The sequence below is a fragment of the Plectropomus leopardus genome, chromosome 1 (assembly GCF_026936395.1).
Source record: "Plectropomus leopardus strain MGB_pleo_1.0 chromosome 1, ASM2693639v1, whole genome shotgun sequence".
In the NCBI taxonomy this organism is placed as follows: Eukaryota; Metazoa; Chordata; class Actinopteri; order Perciformes; family Serranidae; genus Plectropomus; species Plectropomus leopardus.
This window is the reverse complement of record NC_142176.1, coordinates 27,423,191-27,442,926: the sequence shown is the minus strand read 5'-3', so window position 1 is coordinate 27,442,926 and position 19,736 is coordinate 27,423,191. Positions and strand designations below refer to the sequence as shown.

At 39.8% G+C, this 19,736-nt stretch overlaps 2 protein-coding genes across 6 annotated transcripts in view; both read left to right on the top strand.

Annotated features, from left to right (window-relative positions):
- Positions 1-640: 640 nt before the first annotated feature.
- LOC121943245 (PWWP domain-containing DNA repair factor 3B) lies at positions 641-8,129 on the top strand. 2 transcript variants are annotated; one of them, XM_088079137.1, is made up of 14 exons: positions 641-855; positions 1,986-2,109; positions 2,794-3,116; positions 3,236-3,503; positions 3,778-3,900; positions 4,003-4,073; positions 4,526-4,602; positions 4,802-4,862; positions 4,943-5,018; positions 5,124-5,174; positions 5,296-5,537; positions 7,226-7,447; positions 7,578-7,666; positions 7,759-8,129. In XM_088079137.1, the coding sequence occupies exons 2-14, from the start codon at positions 2,103-2,105 to the stop codon at positions 7,850-7,852; spliced, it is 1,704 nt and encodes a 567-aa protein (XP_087935263.1). In that variant the 5' UTR covers positions 641-855; positions 1,986-2,102; the 3' UTR covers positions 7,853-8,129. The 2 variants fall into 2 exon arrangements, with proteins under 2 accessions (XP_087935263.1, XP_042342663.1); XM_042486729.2 differs by having other exon boundaries at positions 642-855; positions 3,757-3,900.
- Positions 8,130-10,726: 2,597 nt separating this feature from the next.
- Positions 10,727-19,736, top strand: part of ahctf1 (AT-hook containing transcription factor 1) — a 28,016-nt gene continuing 19,006 nt past the window's right edge. For 3 of the 4 annotated variants that reach the window (XM_042507461.2, XM_042507550.2, XM_042507309.2), the window contains exons 1-11: positions 10,727-10,956; positions 13,480-13,606; positions 14,314-14,464; positions 14,628-14,730; positions 15,333-15,513; positions 15,635-15,842; positions 16,636-16,752; positions 17,570-17,654; positions 17,801-17,951; positions 18,292-18,424; positions 19,360-19,541. In XM_042507461.2, the coding sequence (XP_042363395.2) occupies positions 13,486-13,606; positions 14,314-14,464; positions 14,628-14,730; positions 15,333-15,513; positions 15,635-15,842; positions 16,636-16,752; positions 17,570-17,654; positions 17,801-17,951; positions 18,292-18,424; positions 19,360-19,541 (1,432 nt within the window). In that variant the 5' untranslated portion in view covers positions 10,727-10,956; positions 13,480-13,485. Of the gene's footprint in view, positions 10,957-11,069; positions 11,089-13,479; positions 13,607-14,313; positions 14,465-14,627; positions 14,731-15,332; positions 15,514-15,634; positions 15,843-16,635; positions 16,753-17,569; positions 17,655-17,800; positions 17,952-18,291; positions 18,425-19,359; positions 19,542-19,736 lie in introns of those variants that run through there. The other variant, XM_042507387.2, reaches the window with a different exon arrangement.

Sequence of the window (19,736 nt, the reverse complement as noted above, 5' to 3'; positions counted from 1 at the left end):
ATCCATTTTTTTCCTCACCTAATTATAGTGATCATCAAGTCTCTTTTAGGTTAATTAATATCATATTATTCAAACTCTTATGATGGCCCACTAGAAGATGGAGACTAAAATGCTATGCTTTCCAAATCACGTCATATTTATTCATTTTTCAAAATAAGAGCAATACTTCAACTACACGTTCAATTGCCAATTAAAATTGAAAAAAAATTGTGATATCAGCAGAAATCAGCATGTTGCCTTCGAGGGCTGTGGCTCCTGAATTGAGTGTTTGTGAAATGACTGCTTAAGTTGCTGGAGGACCAACATATACTGTCATATCATTCCCCAAAAAAGGGGGGAAGGAACAATTGGGTTTCAATAAAAGAAAAGAAAGGAAAGGGAAAAAAAAACATAAACTGACTTATAAAAATAAATAAATAAAGACAAAATGATAATAATATTAGAAAACATAACCAGAAAAAAATATTATAAAAGATATGGAATTTAAAAAATGGATCCATGGAAAATTGAACAGAATTTTTCTAGCTTTTTTGCCCCTATCATAGTATTGAGATTGTTTTGCATCATCGTCCTCCGCTGCTTTAGGTGGCGCTACGTATCATTAAAGTTGCTTTACGATCCGCGATCACCACCAAATAAAAGCTGGTAGTTTGTTGTATGTGCTGTTTATAATAGATCCGTGGTGCTGTTTCGCAGGGTGTGTGCGACATGTTGCTTTAACTATATTAAATATTTGATCAGTTTCGAAGTTTTGGAGCATCTGTTCAGTCCGCGAGAAGCAGCGTATGTGTGCAAGTTTTTACTGATGCTGGTAGCCATCTAGTGAAACAAACAGCAGAATTTGATAATCATAAGGTGAGTGGCTCATTTCGTTTTGCCCTGAGGAAAATGTGTCAATCACTATGCGGTTTCAGCTGAGTTTGAAGAAGTGCATGCAGCAGATAATGCATTAACTGTTTGATATAATTCATAAAGATAGCTTCCCGAAGCTATAGCCTATGGCGATTAATAGTTTCAACTGCAACATAACTTGATACGAGCCGTTTTTTCGTATAACATGCGTCAGTAATAGACAACAGTCGGCGTTGGAATTGCTCGGGATTTTTGTCGGTGCGTTTGTTTACAAATTTAGCATGTTAGCTAAACTGCATAAACGTTTCATAGAAGTTCCAGCTTGATTGCGCTAGCAACCAGTCTCCTTTGTCTGGTCTCTTAACGTGTCAACTCGTGTATTGGTGAAACATCCAGACTTGATTATTTGTTGTTTTTGCACGGTGTTTGCACATGTTAGCGAAAGGCAGAGTTGTATTTTGGGCACGTTATTTTTCTTTTTTAAACTCCCTAACAACGTACCTTAACGGTACTGACTCTGTGCACTAACGTTAGCTCGTCTGCAGCGGTCAGTTGCAAAGTGTTTTGATCCCGTTTTGTAGCGACATGCTTTTCTGTTTTCGCTAATTCACCTGGCATATGTAACTTTAAGCAGAGTGAAGATGGTACCTTTGGCCTAACATGGCCTAAATTTGAAGCGGAAGTATGTCCTACTCAGAGTGTCCAAATGTTGTTGGTTAAACAATAAAAATGTATCTACCATACATCATAACCTGCTGTCAGAGATGGATGAAGAGCCCTGAAAGATTATACTTGTATAAGTACATATATCATAATCATAACAACAACAACAACAATAACAATAATATCTTACCAGAAAATTACTTTGGTATAAGTTTAAGTACACGATGATATGCAGTATTTAACGTGTAAGCAATGTGCAGATGCATACATGTACAACAGTAATTTGTCTACTGCATGCTTTTAAAATGCTTTTGCTTTGTTTTGTGGGGTTTTAGTCTGTCACTTGTCACTTTGACAACATGTGGTTTCTATAATGTCTGACTTTTTCTAAAAGTTGAATTAAAAAATAAGGGTTGTGTAAACAATTTTCCCTCATCCTTTTCTCTCTCTCTTCCTCATCTGTCGCTCAGCTGTCAGCCCTGGCGCCCCCCAGGTGAAGGAAATCAGCCCTGGTAAATGTCACACCTTCGCAATTCAGTAGACACCGGATCCAATGTAAGGGAAGGGTCACACTAAATCATACAACAATGAAAGGTAACCCATTATAAATCACCCCCCCACCACCCCCCACCACCATCGTGGACACAGGATGAGACAGGCTGGTCTGTCTTGCTCCCTTTCTCTCTCTTTCTATTTCTTTTTCTCTCAGACTCCAAAATCCAATCAAATGGTAAAAGTAAACAGTGCTGATTGAATATAAATCAAGATAATGTTAGTGTGTTGCCTATTTCTTGCCTAAAATGTTTTTAGAAACATGTTTTAATGCCCCACTTACTATTTCCTACACAATGAAAAAAAGAAGCTGAAAAATCTGAGATCAAACTGTCAAACGTAGCAGCACTGATCAAAGATCAAGCTTCTGTTACGGAGTTGCCTATACGTCTTACCTCAAATGTTTCAAAAACATGTTTTAGCTGTTTAGCTGTAATATGAGACTGTTTTTAACAGCCAGGTGCCATTACGTCACACAAACAAGAGCACATTACTGGAACAGCACAGTGCATTCTGGTAGTTGTAGGTTGTTTTTGTTTTTTTTTAACGTCTTAAGCAAAAGCAAATGCCACAGCCCATTCTCTCTGTTTTCTCAGGTCACGTTGCACCAATTTAAAAAGTATTTGCATCTTTACTGCATAGACAGTCTAGTTTTATGTGAGGACCCTCTTTATATCACTTAAATACTTCTTTAAGAGTCAGCGTAATCTTGAAATTATATTTCAGGTGGAACTCGAAAACGCAGAAAAAGGGAACCTCAAAAGACACTAACAAAGAAAACCACCTCGGACACTGTCTCATTTCAAGCCACAGAGGAATCAAATCCTGTACCAGGCAGTGTTGTCACCGACGTCTGCCAGTCCACGGGAAGTTCCTCACCAAGCACTCCAAAACGAGGCAGGGGACGAAGGAGACAGACACAAGAAGCCCTCCTCACCTCCACACCAGTCCGCAGCTCCTCCACTGACATCCTGTCCAACAACTCAAAGTCTCCTCCTGGAGCAGAACAAGTGGAGCCAGAACACACTAAACTCATCACAAAGTTAAAGGTGTTGGATCATATTTTCACTGATCGTGTTTCTGCATTTTTAGCCCACAGATTTTTCTCATTACACAGGAAATAGCAGTGACATTCTTCAACTCCTTTTTGACATCTGTTCTGTTGTAGACATCAGAGGGAGATTCACCACGCTGCAAATCAAAGTCTCAGAGCAGACGAAGGAGGGCTCACGCTTCCCAGCCCAGACCAGTTAGAAAAAGGGCGAGGAAGGAGCAAACACAGGCCTGCAGTAAAACCAATGGATCTCCAGCCAAGTGCCGGCGAGGCAGGACGCGGAAATTGGAGACACGAAATTTACAGAGGGAAAGCACGACTCAGTCATCAGAACGCTCAAGACCAAGATTCGAACTGGAGAAGCCTGACACAGCAGAGCAAGGTAATGTCTTCTACATGTCATGCAGAGTCACCATAATGCTTTTAAGAAATTTGAGACATTGTGTATTTTCTGCATAGATGCAGTTTTTGTAGAATCAGTTTTTTAATCGTGTTGTTCTCTGTGTGGAGTTGTATTTGCAAGGGTAGCTACTTCAGCTTGTAGCTTGTTTTAAAAAGTCAGGTGAGCATGTTTATCTGCTCTAATTCTGTGTTATTGCTGCCCCCACCACCCCCACCACCCACCCACCCAAAAGACGAGTCTTTGCTGTCTTCAGATCTATCGATAGAGCTGAGCATCCCTGAGGAACAGCTGCCATCTTTGTCCTTCCCAGAAGATGAGGAAAGTGATGAGGAAGAGGAAGAGGAGCTACCAAGCTTCTTGGTGGAGTTGGACAAAAGTGAGAGATTGCAGTAACTGAATGCTTACAGACAAAGATTAGATACGAACTGGGTTGTGTGCACATAGTACACACTTCAACTGGATTGTTTTTGTCTTTCAGAGCCCCTGTCCATCACAGAGGGGGTCTTTGTCTGGTATAAATTCAGAAACTATCCCTTCTGGCCTGGATTGGTAAGTTCAAAAGCCTGTGAGGATGGTTAATTTCCTGTAAGCACATTTTTACATTTTTTAGAAGGAACAACACATTTGTCTCATAACCAGAAAAGCAATTCCTCACATGTGAGAAGCTTGAACTTGTAAATCTTCTGCACTTTTGCTCAGTCAGTGTCATTAACAGTTATTATGGAAATTGTTTATCAGTTTTCTGTCATGCAACCAAATGGATTAGTTAACATGTAATTTTAGCACAAATAAACACTGTGCTTGTTATAGCTATGCAGTTAAACTGTAGCGTCACCTTCATATGAGAGGTAGATGATGTTTGCTGGGGAAATTAAATTAAAGTCCATTACGGCCTTGAAATATTGGTGAACTCAAATATGACCTGTAATGGTGATATTTAAAGGTCAAGTATGTAAGTAAACACTGAAAACCTTAAAATCTGTGGTGTTTTTTTTCTGCAGGTAAAAAGTGTGAATCGTAAACAGAAAAAAGCCAGCATCATGCTCATTGATGGCCCAATGATTCACAAAAAGAAAGGGTAGGAAGTCAAATTTGTCACTGCTTTGTTGGTAAAATGCCTCTGTCCCTTTTAATGTGAACGACTGTACAGTCTGATGTCATTAAACTTGGCTGCAAAAATCGAGATGTTGAAACAAAAAAAAATAATGATTCAAATGCTTAAATACTTTCAAATGATCAAGCGTTTGGTTTTGAGTTGTATGCTTGTGTTCTTGAAGGTTTACTGTGGCCCTGAAAACCCTGAAGCCTTTTGACTGTGAAGAAGCTAATGAGCTGGTGGTAAGAATTGCTTATAAATAAACACTACATTAAAAAAGTGTGGCAGAGTATCTTTATCTCTCATACTGATGTTGTCACAGCGTAAAGCCAAAGAACAATATGATGCTGCTATTGAGTGGTCCTTGGAGCTCATAACAGACTACAGAATACGCATTGGTAAGTAATGTCCATTTAATGCAGACAGAAACAGATAAAAGCCAGTGATGCAAAAATTAAATCTACAGTAGGCCTTCTCATTTTTTTTTTTTTTTGTCTTTGCAGCATGTGGCTCATTTTCTGGCTCCTTTCTTGAGTACTTTGCTCATGACATGAGTAAGTTTCGTTGTGTGACATTCATTAACATGGCACCTCTGAATATCAGGCCACTGCAGAGTGAAAACCTGCAGCCGTACTTGGTCTTGACGATGCTCTTCACTCTCTGTAACTCCTCCAGGCTACCCAGTGAGGAGGAAGTACCCGCAGGCAGCCTCGGAAAGACTAACCATCGCCAGTGATTTGATGATGGAGGCGCCATGTGATGATTATAAGGAGGACAGCTTTAATGATCAGCACGAGGAGGTCAGCAGGAGTTCAAAAAGGCTGCTGCCAGACCGGAGTCATGCCGCCCACAACCGTGCTAATGAGAAGCTCGTACATTTCATAGTGAAGCAGCGCATGGTGGAAGGACGCCTTCTGGTATGTTTTAACTGGAGTTTTTGTGTTGCTGTAATGCTGTTGTAGTTCTTGCAAACACTTTGTCAATATCAGTAGATTATATGTATATGTGTTTATATGTAAAGACATATGTGCAGGTGCATCCCTCCGTCAGTGCCATGTAATTTGACAAAATAAGCAATTTTTGCATGTTTAACTATCAGCAATGATTGGACGGTTATTCGTTGGAATAAAATTCCTCCATGTCCAAACAGATGTTTTCCATGTACCTGACACTGGACATGGGATTTGCCTGCTCACTTTAAACAGCACTTAGACTAATTAATTACTGCAACATTATAGGGCCAGTTCAGCTTTTTCATTAATTGAGAATATTAATGAAAGAAATAATTTTGTCTGAAGTTTCTACATGTCTGTTATTTTGTTTTGTATTGGACATTTGAGTCTCTGTTAAAGTGCAAATGAAAGATCCACTGTGAGATTTTAGTGTCATGAAACAATCAATTTATTTGTCACGTGGAATCCTGTGAATACAATTTCAGTGAAATGTTATCTGTCAGCCCCATCAGCTGTGCATTTAAAAAAGCGTGATAATAATATGTCTGTAAGGGGAGGGCCTACTAGATGTAAGAAGAACAAGAACATTTCCAGGCATCTCTCCTCCAGCTCCACTAAGTTTGTGCTTAATTTCTGCTGGTACGTCTTGTGTTGATGGTTCTTTTGTTGCGGTGGTGGCATGTGGCTGCAAGTCAAGTCTTACCAGGATGAGGAAACACTCTCCTGCCAACTTTTAGCTAGCTTACCAGGTCGAAGTTTTCAAATGTAAACATTGAGGAAAAGTAGAGTGGGCACAGGTCAAACCAGCATCCTGCTAGCCGTTGTAGAGGTGCTGGAAAAACAAACTGGACCATCCTCATGCGAAATTAGTTTCCAAAAGGAAAAGGAACTGTTGTGTATGGTTGTTGTGTAGGGAACTGTGATTTCCTTTGATTCACTGATATTTGGCTAAATCCTGGGCAGCACCATCTAGCCAGGTGACTCTTTTTCCATATTCTGATCTGACAGCAGAGGACAAGAGAAGGAGAGAGGGGGCAAGGATTAGGACAGCCTTCAAAATTGGCTTCGTAACCAGTCGGCCGGGGGACCACAAGACTGCCATGGTTGACTCGTGCACTTAGCTCCTTGAACACATCCAGTTAGCCCTTGGACTTGGATCCCAGCATCATAAAACTCGGCTGGGGGTTTACAAAGCCAATTTTTGACAGCTGTCTTCATCCTTGTACACATTTCCCAGGCTTTTGTGGAAGTTTATAAGGGCTCAGTCTGCAACAAGAAGTTCTATGACAGCTCTTTGTTTCTGATGAACCTCAAGAGCAGTGGCCATGTTGAACTTTGCTGCGGGGCTATAAGTCCTGTAAACAAATGTTTTCACATTAATCTGAGGAAGAACCATACAGAAATATGTGTACCAAATTTGAACAAGTTAGAAAAAAGTCTCTGCTTGCAATTGAGCTGGCGGCAAAGCTGTCTCAACTCCCCCTCGTATAATCCCATGTGACAAAAAATGATCGATTGATTGAGGGTAGAAGCTCTGCAGCAGCAGAGAGAAATAAAAAAAGGAAATATGGCTCATCCTTTTAATAGATATTGTATATAACTCTACAATAGAGCCTGCAAGAACCACGCTTCTGGTATCACTCTCTTTACAGGCTGTAATCCGTGGCCAGCAGCAGTCACGATGGCTTTGCTCCTTTCTGAGTGCGCGCCCGAGGCGGGTGGTGAACATATACCTGGAAGATGACCAGCAGCTGGACCAGGTCTACTGGTACCTGAATGAGCTCTATGCAACGGCTATAGCCACCACCCCCTGCCTGGCTGAGATGAAATCCATAGAGCGAGTCCCCTTCGTCCTGGATGTGCTTCTTCCTGAGGTTAGCGTAAGATTTCGTCAGGGTTTGTTTTTTTATTAGTCTTTCAATCATAGCATATGGTAAGTTCTCTAATATGTAGTTCACAGTTTATGATGTGCAGGTGTTGTAAGACATTTATCCTCCTGTGCAGGCCATCATCTATGCCATAGCTGGAGTGGACAATGTCTCGGTAAAAAAGGCAGAAGAGAAGTACCTAAAGGGACGATGTATAAGTCACAGGTAAGAGTTTGATGAGTAAAAACATTACACTTTTTTACACTAAATACCGAATGTGGTTGGTGGCTGTTTTTCTCATCTCTCTTTAATTTCAGGGAAAGACAAGAGTTTGATCTCATGATTGAGCGGCAGATGAGGAAAAAGTCTCAGTGTCAGAACCTTGTGATCGTCTCTGACCCCATCAGTTAGAGGCTTGAGTATTGTAAAACAGGAGATTATTTTTGTATTTTTTTTTTTGTTTACAAAAGATGTAGCAGTATTTGCATGGCTCACAATCACTGATAAACCGTGTCAAATCAATCTACCAACTGTGCTTTGCATTTTAAGATACAAACTTGTACATACTGAATTTTAAGCGTCTAAGCTGTTCAAACGGGGAGCTTATAAGCAACTGGTTCATAATGCCTACAGTAATAATAACAAGTCTTCATTTTTTATATTAAAGACTTATGTCTGCATATGCTTATCTGCTTGTGTTGCAACATTATTTTTCTAAGAAACCATTTTGTTTGTTTTGTTTGCAGTAAATGCTCTTACACACTAAATGATGGATTTACCAAAAAAAATACTTTTTTAACACAAATCGTCTTCACACCAGTGTTGGGAAAGTTACTTTTGATAAGTAATAGGCTAAAGATTATTAGTTACCCAGTTAAAAATTTAATAAGTAATCTAACTATTTTAATTACTTTATCAGAGTAATGTCATTCATTACATTTGATTACTTTTCTTTTGTAAGTGATTGTGGTGACATTAACTCTACAGCAGATGTGTCCTTGGTTCTTGCATTGAGCATTTCAGTGAAAATGAGCAATAAAGCTGAAAAAAAGGTCCAGAAAGAGGCCCTGCCAAAAGAAGACATTCCTGCGTGGAGAAAAGATACAAAACAACTGAATGAATGTCTTATTCAAAATATAAAATCTTCAGCGAAAATGATGTATTGGAATGTTACTCCTTTATAATCACCAACATTTTGATAAGTAGTCAGTCAGTCAGTTTAATAACATACTGTGTTTTCTTTTAGCTGTTTACAATTACATTTATTCTGTAATTTATATGTAACTAGTTACTCCCCAATACTGATCACAACACAATCCCCCTGTTGATACATGACCTTTACAGCACAACTAGGAGAGCACAGGTCAAAAATTATCTTCTGAAGGTGCCTAGTGTCGTTTTAAATGGAATTAGCTATTTTTATGAAACATTTTTCATTCTCACCATACACTGCAGTCTATTTGGGACATGACCAATTAAAACATTATTGTACTGAAAGGAGGGGAGAAGAAATCTTGTGCTGTTAATCACTGTATACATCAGCATATCTGGGGTTTTTTCAGTCATTATCTTAGAATATTGACCTATACACATTATTTGGTATTTTTTAGACTCAGTTTTTTTCTCACTTATTGAAGTGGATATTATTTTTGGCATTTTTGTAACAGCTTTGGTCAGCTGTAAATTTAAGAACTTTTGATGATTTTTATTTATTTATTTTATCTTTAGTATCAAAACACCATAAGCACCTTTTTATCCAATATCAACAAGATGAAGTGCCTGCCGCAGTTCTGTCATCCTGCTGCTGTTTGCAGTACAAGTTTTATCTGCTGTACTACCAGACCACAGTGCAGCGTCTCCCCAGCTGTGAGATAGCTGAACACAACACCATCACAAATGAACACAAACTTTAACTGCTCTCGTTTACGTCTGCACTACACGCTCCACAGGCTGCATTAGAATTTGTCATTGTTAAATATGTGTGTGTGTGCATATGTGTGTGCGTGTGTGTGTGTGTGTGTGTGTGTGTGTGTGCGCGTTTTTTCACCATTGTGGTTATAATTCAACACTGAGCCCGAAAGAGCAGTTGCTGATGTTGCACAACTTCCTTTTCTCCAACATGATCTCATTATTATTGTCATACAGCGCAGCATGAGTGTGACACTTGCACAAATGCTATGAAAACACATTACCATCAACCTTGATTTACTGCCTTCTCTAATATTCTTTTTTTTTTAAATTTATTAATGACGCCTGGTACTACTGTCATCGCCAGCCTTGACAGCTATTGGCAGCTCCATTGTTTTTCCCTTGATGTCCATATATATATATATTATATATATATATATATATATGCACACACACAGTATATGTATATGTTTTATATTTATAGGCATGCTCGCTAGCTCTTTCTAGTCTTTATTTTTTACCTATTTACCTTTAAAACATGTTTTTAATTTCTCTTTCTAAAATCTTCAGCCTAATACTGTCACATATGATTGTTCATGACAAAAAACATTAGCATGACTCTAATCGCACTTTGGGACCGAAGAAATATGCGCTTTTTAAGCACCAAAAAAACCCAAACACACATTGAATATTAACATATTGCTGTTATCAAAAGAGCAGAGAAAACAGAGAGCTACAAAAAGGCGTTTTTGCTTGGGGGTTTTGCTTGGGTTTGGAGGTTTTGCTTTTTTTTCCATTTTTTTTTCATTAGTAGGGTTGTTGGATACATGAGACTCGCATGTATGCACAGCAACAATGCAAAAAAATGTTTGACCTATAAAATGTGAAGAGAGGATAGTTATACACAAATCCCTTATGTGCAAGTCTATCAAAAAACAACTTTCATGAGGGAAAAAGGTAATGCCTGCACACTTACTCCATATCGCACAAGTTTATTGAAGACAATGTTTCGATTCTGCCTGGATCTTAGTCATTTCCAATATAATATAAAATGTGACCCATATGGACTTCTTTTCTACGATTTTCTTTTGGTATATAGGCTGTTTTGTTTTGTTTTTTCAGATCTTGGTTGTAACCCACTGATGTTGTGTATCCTTAAGCCCAGTGACATAGACAGAGACATTAAATGTGATTTTGGGTCATAAACATAAATGTGATAATATAAAAAGTACACCAGTACACTAGCCATTTATACAACAGCAGTCCCTTATGAACAGGCTTTTTAGCTCCAAAATAAGTTTTACGCCCAAACAGTAGGGGGCAGCAGTACACCGTGACTGTGCCTTGTTTGTCAGGATTAATGCCGACGAAGAAGAAGTGCACCGAGCACTTTCCAATGGTAGGAAATGGCGCTCTGCGCTGCAGGAACCTGAAGTCAGAGGAAGCATCTCCTACTTGTCAGTCAGTTGAAGCGCCCACGGGGCTCTACGCATGAGTCGTACTTTGAAAAGAAGCGGATTATGACAGAGGAGAAAGGGGATCGGGAGATTCGTCGAGCAAAACAAAACACCCGTGGCTGTGATAAAGCCGTCAACATCCTCGGACAGGTAGTGAACCGTTAACGGTGTTAGCAGCTAGCGGCTCGTCGCATCACGTTTTCCAGCGCTGCTGAACGATAGCCGACAAGGCTAGCTTACTGAACACACCTACGGTGGCTAAATTCCCTGAAAAGATTCACAGTAAGAACTCAATTTGTCGCTCACGAAGTCCGGATGTGCCGTGATGTTGCCAGTAGCTACAAGCTAGATTTGTAATGCTAGTTTATGTTACACCAAAGCACGTTTACACTGTTCCGGCTACAGCTAAACCAACACTACTGAATTGCCCGTAACGCTACCTAGCTACATTTATAAATTCAAGTAAAGACAAGAGTCGTCGCCTGCTGGCTCTAGTGAAGTAATAACATTGTTTGTAAGCCCTAAAGTGGATCACAGAACTAACGTTGATTTGCTAGCATTGACGCAAGCAGTCGCTATACGTTAGCGAAAGTAGCAGTGTACCTAATGCTATACTAGCTAGCCGCCCTGACTAAACTGGCTTTAGATGTTCACCAGTGTTGTAGTCAGTCGATTTGTTGTATCACACACCAAACAAATTAACTTGAGACATAGCGTGAAATAACTTATACCATGTGTGCATATAGTTAGGTCAGATGGCTCAACTTCAACGGTGATCTGTGACGAACTGTAATCCTGCGTGACCTTGCAAGCTAATTGTATAGCCTGCTAATGTACTAAGAAAAGTGTGTAAAGCAGCCACTAGCCTGTATTCTCCTCTAACGTCAGATAATATTCGCATTGTTTTTGCTATGTCATCACAGCGCTGTTCATTACATAGCAAGAAAGCGATCGATGGTTTGTTTACATTTTGTCAAGCTAACACAAGGCTAACAACTGCAGCTGATGAAGCTAATCTGTGCTCCGCAGTTGCTAAAAACCGAGCTAACATTAGCAAGTGAATTGGTGTGTTTAAACATCTATAAAGTCTCAATATTGTTTCATTATTTTGGCAATTACATTAAAAAGTTGCTCTGGTAAGTAACAAGTTGCGTGATTTGCACATTTTATGGGTTGTCACATGCCAATGTTGACACACGTGAGTGCTCGATGTATTTGCTAAAGCCAGATTTGCTTTCTTTAAACGGGTTGACGGTTATTGTGAAGCCTTTGCTGTCAATAGTCTAACAGTGTGGCGGCGCTTTTAAGTGGATTAATAGGTCATCGTCATAGTATGTCTACATGTTCAGCCTCACGCTGTGGCATGTAGCTGCGCATTGACAGGCTTGTTGCGCGGGAGTTCACTTGAATCCTCTGTGTTTTGCATTGTGGTCACAGAGGGCAGTATTGTGTCCTACTTTGCACACTGTGAAACTGACAGGCAAATTTCCATTGAAGTCGAGTTGGCCTTGAAAACACCAGTGTGTATGTACCATACTGCTGGAGATTATGTTATCTTGTTGGAGCACTAGTGCAGTAAGAAGGCTGAGAGACAGCAATAAACATTTAACCACAGACTTGGGTCAGATGTGGCAATAACATAAGAATAAACAGAATTCAACGCAGGGTAAAAGAGTAAGACAAATAAAAGAGTTAAGGCATGTAAGCAAATGTATTTTTAAAACATGCTTTTCAGAATGTTCGGATTTTGTGAACTTTATTGGCACAGACGAGGGTTTAAAAATAGGCAACTTCAGGGTGTATTCAGACTAATGTTAAACTCTTTATCAGGACTCACTGTCAGAACTCGCATCTGCAAAAACAGATGTGCAGCATTATGTCTTGTGTTGTTGATTAAAAAGCAAACCCAGTCGCAGCACCAGCTGTCAGCAAGTTTGCTGACAGCATGTTTCCTGACAACTGGGGGTACAACTGTGGTGTGAAAGAAAGACCTCTTTTGTACTGAATAACCCAGCTGAGCAGATAATGACTGAAGTGCATCCATGGAGTAGGGGAGCTCAGATATAGTTTTTTAACCAGTTGCCATCAAAGTTGGAAAATAACTTTTTTTTTTCACTGCCACTTTGACTTGTGGATTCCCAAATTTATTAACCACTCAGTAGATAACCATTGTTTTCATGCCCAGGGAGTAAAGCAAATCTACCAACCACTTGCATATACCTGCGTTTGGCTGGTGCTTATTTCCAACCCTGGTTGTCATTGTACTTTCACTTATTGATAAACTTATCCAGGACAGGGTGAAATTGACAAAATCAAAAGTGTAGAAACTCACACTTGCAGTATTTAGAACAACTTAATTGCAACACCAAATCATATCAGTTTGTTGTCTTCACCGGGATCATTATGGATGAAGTCCACAAGCCGAAATGCATCAGTCTTGCATTAAAGTTGTTTCTACACCTTTGATTTATCTCCCTTCTTAATGCATCTTGAAAGTAGGTAAAGTTATTCCAGAAACCCTTATCCTGCTTCTGACATTGACAAAATAAAACTTTGTCCTCACAACTTAATCAGCAAGTTTACAGTATTTTTCAGGGACGTGTGAGTGAAGGTTAAATTGACTAACTGCTGTTTCTAACAGATGCATATCCTGTGTTGTTCTTGTTTATACAGTGAACAATGCATGACCTGACTGCCCAAGTCACCAGCAGCCTGCTGCCTTTCCCACGCGTCACTGTAGATGCTTTGGGTGAGGATGAGATCACCCTCGACTCTGTGCTGCATGGGAGGTTCACAGTTGGTAAGCCTGTTTTTTACTGATGAATAATCTATAAATGTTCTTCCCTCCATCCGTAGTTGCAATGAAAAATAGAAAGTTAAAAACATATTGCCACTACTCTCTTAATGACCAAAATAAATACACTAAAGTATTTCTAACAGGTGGGGAGCAATTATTCATTATTCATCATTTTTCTTTAAAGGTGTAGTTTGTCATTAAAAACTGTATTTGTACTTTAAAAAAAAAAAAAAAAAATTTTATTTATTTTGTGGAAAAAAATGAAAATGGAAACAGTTATTTGTTATTTCACCCATCCACTATTTATTAGGATGTTATTTTTTCCCACCCATCCTGCTTCATCCAAATATTACCAACGTTGCCCGTAGATCTAACTGCAATTCACACATCACTAATAATTTTAGTAATAATAGTTTTTTGTTTAAGCTGCTGTAATGGTACAATTTTCCATCCATCTGTCTATTTAACTTGGCTGGTAAAAGTTATTGTAAAAACTTGCTGGAACAGAATGAGCCAATCAAGGATGTAAATACTGCCACTGCAGAATCAAAGGTGTTTAGATTTAAGTTTGAGCTTAAGAGCAGCTTATTAAACTGGCTGCAGGTCACTTGTTCGCTCCTGAGCTGTTTACTTCTAAAAATGGAGCCTCGCCTGATGATAATCCTGGATCATAACCCCCCAACCTTTCATATCCTTCTGTGTGTGTGAAGGCCGCAGCGGGCTGGCCTGGCTGGCCTGCGGCCCTCATCTGGAGGTTGTCCATGCAGTGACGGGAGAGCGGCTGTCTGCCTACTGCTTCAGTAGTGGAGGCGAACACCCACCCAGTGTCCTCGCTGCCAGGGACTTCAGCTGGCTCAAACGGTCAGAGCTTTCTTTCAACATCTATCTTGTTACCATTCGTTGATGCTGATTGTAATCAATGGAAACAATGTACTACTAACTGTTATGAAACATATTTATTGATATCAATGACGGTGCAGAGGAAATATGACATATTAACTCCTTTACTGTTTTACATTACCAGGTCTGGATTACTGGTTGGCTTGGAGGAAACAGAGGGCAGTGTGCTGTGTCTTTATGACTTGGGACTGTCCAGGGTGGTCAAAGCTGTGGTTATACCAGGCAGGGTGAGTAGGAGGTGCAAAAGGGTCTCCTCGTCTCTTACCGAGTAAAGATGCTATTGTGCTTTGAATCTGAACGCTAAAATCGCCAAGTGGCAAATTACTGGTTTAAGGCAGCATTTCTAACATCGTTTGAGTGATTAAAATTTACAAAATGTTTGAGCAGTCTGAGGAAACAGAAGATGTTTCTCAAGTGGAATAATCAACATAACAACCCCTGCAAGCAATGTGCTCTAGAAACATCTCAGCAAATGTTAAAGCCTTTACAATGAAGACAGAAAAAGAAACACAGCTCATGGAAATGTGTAGGCACCCTGTCAATACACAGTGACCCCTCTTGGCAGAAATTTCCACCTGCAAACATTTCTTTATGTCAGCTTTATATACTTGCTATTGTCATTCTTCCTTAAAGAACAATTTGTAGTTTTTTGGTCATCTTACATTAACAGATTTTTGTGTTTTTGTGTTGACAGAATAAAAATTCTGCTTTGCAAAAGTCAATTTTGTGTTGTGTTGCTGAAGTGGCACAAAAACAACCTCATCATTATAATCAAAACGTCAACATTGTCTGACATTCTTTTCTCCTTTCCACCCTTTCTGTTCTTCAGATCACAGCGATTGAGCCGTTAGTTAGTTACGGCGGAGCAAGCACTTCGACCCAGCATCTTCACCAGAGTCTGCGCTGGTTCTTTGGCATTGCCGCTGTAGTAACGGATCTTGGTCATGTTCTGCTTGTCGATCTGTGTCTCGACGACCTGTCCTGCAGCCAAAGTGAACTGGAGGCTTCAGGTGAGGAGCTTGCGTGACAACGTGGATTTTTTTTGATCGTCTGTCCCTTTTAAAACAGATTTCCATCTCAGTGGACATCCTGATGAATTAGAGGTTTAATAAAAATGCTCTCTGTTTGCAGACCTGCAGGTAGTGACCAAATCTCCTGCAGAGATCCCCAGGCTGAGAGAAGTTAGCACGAGGCAGGGCAGACATCTTTGTCTCCAGCTGAATGGGCCCAGTGGAGTCGGAGCCACAGCTCTTCAGTATATCCCCAGAACCAACCAGCTGGCAGTGGGATTTTTAGATGGATACTTACAGCTGTGGAATATGAAGTCTCTAAAGAAGGAGTGAGTGTTTCTTCTGACTTGTATTTGTCATGAAAGGTGTACAAGGTAGATAATTGGGCGTAACTCCTGGATAGTTCATCCCCTGAAATAAGGCCATGCTGCATTATTGCATTACTGGGGTATGTCCTTATAAGTATTCTCAAAGTGTCAGTTTTGGGTTTAAGCTCTTTCTCTGCCAATAAAAAGAAGCAGATCAATTGCCCAAAATATGATCCGCAAGCAACAGCCATGGGGTTTCCAGCTTCACAGAGCCGATTAAAGTCACTTTATCTGGTCTAATTTTGTCTAAAGAAGGAGTGAGACCAATTATTGTTGCGTCATTATTACAGTGTATGCAGCATTTCAGTGGCTGCACACTCAAAGTCCCACCTTTTGCTCCACTTTTTCGGATGGGAATGAACAAATGTGTATCTCAGTCCTGCACGGCTGCTTCCCAGATTTAGTGTTGATAGAGTCAAAAATAAGAAAAATCAGATGATTTTGCTGTTTTTCATATTATGCATATTGGTAAAAAAAAATCTCCTTTTGAGAGGCACTGTCTTTACAAAATCACTTTGAGCATTAATTACAGTGACACCATGTGGCTAATTGGGGTCATATTTTTCGGGAAGCATTTGCCTGTCATTTCTAGTTATTGGACCAAATTTGTAGCTCATTCCAGCTCATAGCAATTTGAGCCACAGCAGCTAACAACAAATAACAATAACAAACCAGCACAAACTCAATAACCCGTCAGTGTTTGACACTGGTCATCGTGTAGAAATAAATTTCCTTTGATGTGTTTCATTTACAGATACCACTCACAGTTAGAGGGTGGCAGGGTGCCTGTGCATGCCTTCACCTTCCAGGAGCCAGAAAATGACCCCAGGAACTGTTGCTACCTCTGGGCTGTCCAGTCTTCTCAGGACCTGTAAGTCTTACATGGAGCTCAAGTTTATCATGTTCATTGTTTTGAATATGAAGAAGCAAAACTCTCATTCATGTCTTCCATCGGTCTGTAAAAATGAAGCGTGCTCCTGTGGTTTACTCCCCATAATTTAAGAAATCAGCATCCACTGCAGCAGTGGCTGTAATAAACTTAAACCTTTGTGTTTTTAACAAAGTTAAACCATGACTTTGTGAGCACAGGAAAAAACTACAGCTCCTAAAAAACCCACAAGAATGGCGGTTCAGGGACTTTTGTCATACTTTGTCCATCTTAATAAAATTCACCATAAGTGTCTTCTATTGTTTTGTTTTTAAACTTTCTAGTTTTGATATCTGCTGTCTAAAAACTTGTACAGTATACAGTCCTCTCTTTCCTGCTGTTGTCACATGTATGTCTGAGCTAACTGCTGACCTGCCTGTTTAATGCAGCAATAACCTTTAATCTTGTGAACACCCTGGGGCTTATGGAAAATTGTGTTCTTTAAAGGCTGCAAAAGTTTGCTTTTGGAATAATTACCATCCCTCTCTAAGCCTATGAAGCGAGCCACACAACATGCTGTTGTGAGAGGCTCTGTTGTAAAGCTGTAATAGTGTTGTCACAGTTATCGATGGGATTATGGAATGAGGTTTTCTTGCTTCTGGGCCAGGACAGGGAGGTTCTGGTTAGACTTCATCTCTATAAGCAAATGATTCTGCAGATTGACTTTATTTGTGTTCCAAGTACTCCATCCCAGCAAAGTGTGTGCTTTCTTTTTTGCCAAGTTCTTATTTTTCCTCTGCCTCCTCTTCCTCCTACGCAGCGAGGGAGATATTGTCAGCCTCCGCCTGCTTCAGCTGGCCTTCAGTGAAAGGAAGTGTCTCGCTTCTGGAAAGATCCTCTATGAGGTCTGTTGTGCATAATACAATCACACTAATATAGTTTCTTGATCCACTTTAAAAGTGAAGCATCAGTCAGTTTATCGGTTCCAGCAAACGCACTGTATATAGTTCCTAGGTTTACTCACTTAACACTTTCACTTTCTGTCACTCAGGGTCTGGAGTACTGCGAGGAACGATACAGTCAGGAGTTAAGTGGAACAGCTTTCCCTCTCAGGACGCAGGCCACCGACACCCGCCTGCTGAGCTGCCAGACCATCGAGAAGTTCCGACCTCATCCCGACAGAGATGACAGCATGAACGAAGGTTAGCATGTTCCCGCTGAAACTACCTGTGGAAGATATGAGTATGTAGGGAGATAATATGTGGGGATTTTAGGCACGTCTAATTAGGTTTGAATGCTTTGAGCTTATACATAGTCAGCATTGTCATCATAGAAAAATGTGTCCTCAGTAAAACTGTGTCTACAACTACTATCCACTGCATGAGAGGAAATGGTCCTACTCTTTCTCTCCCTTTTTTTGCGTACTGTATCTGCTTCTCAGTTGTCTTACCTGCATTTATGTTCTGTATCACTTCCACAATCACCCATACCTTTCTCCCCTCCTCTCTCTCACTCCCTCCGCCATCACCTCCCTTTTTTTAGTTGCATCTCCAGACACCAGTGTTTCTATCTTCAGCTGGCAAGTCAAGGCCTACGGTCAGGGATCTCCATCTACCTACATCGGGGTTTTTGACATCAACCGTTGGTACCACGCACAGATGCCAGACTCTCTGAGGTAACATGAAGACTGATTTTATGACTACTTTAGAGGTTTCTTGAGTTCTTAGTTATGATATGTTTTAAAGAAATGATCAACTTATCAACTTATGTCAAAAGCTACAAACAATTAAAGGTTGGAATATCTTTGAAGATTTTGTAAAAGCCTTTTTGTGTTTTTTCAAAAAGGTTTGAAATAATATTCTTATATAAATTCGTTTAAAAAATTGACTCTTGACTCTAGTACTAGAATTTCTAACTCCGATACAATACCCTGAAAAATATCAATATTCAGTACTATTTTCTATACCATGTGGAAATATTGAGGACTTTTTTTTACAGAAACACAAGGCAATAGCATGACAGTGATGAAAGCCGTTTCTTGGTTAGTAGCAGAGAGCAGCAGAATGACTGTCGTAAACATGAACAGTAAGAGAGGGAGAAAGCGCAGCTGGTGTAATGATACTGCTGGAAATGAGTATTTAATATTTTCCAAATATTCGGAATCCATATATATATATATATGTATATATTTATCAATAAATCTATTTTTGAGTACTTGAGACTCTTCCCTCACCTTGGCCTGTCAGCAATGTGCCTCAAGATAAAAAGGGGTCAAAGAACTTCAGCTACCAATGAAACCATTTCAGAAGTGAAAGGTTTAACTTTGGCGATTAAAATATTTTCGATTAAACGTTACCCAGGTTCTGTACAGAGTTGAATAAAAATTTTTACTCAGATGTATTTTCAATTAAACTAAAGACAAGAACAAAGCAGGTGTGATATGAAAGGTTCAGAATGATGTTTGTTTGATATTTATTTGTGATTTTATAAAACAGCAGTGATACGGGTGATTAAGGGCGTACTATCCCCTTATTTCAACAAGTTTATTGTAAAATTAGTTTGATTTCACTGTGAAACTGTAATTTACTTTTGCTTTTGTGTTGTTGTTAGATCGGGAGAGTGTCTGCAAAATTGTCCCTACCTGGCAGTTTGGTCTCTGGACCCCGCGGTGAAGATGGTGTCTCAACACGTCCTCCTGGATGTGGTGGTGCATGAGCGCAGCCTGAGCAGGGGCCTTCCCTACACCTGTCCCCCACCTGAACAGTACTTCAACCCCACCACATATAACTTTGGTAGGTGTGGACACAACATGTACCACAATATTTTATAAGATAATAAGGAAAGATGATAAAAAGTCATTTATCGACAAGGTCATTTTTTCCATGTCTTATCCCTGTGTACTTGTGTTGTCTGTTTGTAATGCGCAGGAATTAACTTGTGACATCATGCCCAGGTTTGTAGTCAAAACAGAATTTAGTCATGTTGAT

What these genes read in the sequence shown, in the direction of transcription:
- LOC121943245 (XM_042486729.2), top strand. An exon ending in AAGAAGCTAATGAGCTGGTG is followed by an intron (nt 4,863 to 4,942) that starts GTAAGAATTGCT and finishes ATGTTGTCACAG; the next exon opens with CGTAAAGCCAAAGAACAATA. An exon ending in GGACGATGTATAAGTCACAG is followed by an intron (nt 7,667 to 7,758) that starts GTAAGAGTTTGA and finishes CTTTAATTTCAG; the next exon opens with GGAAAGACAAGAGTTTGATC.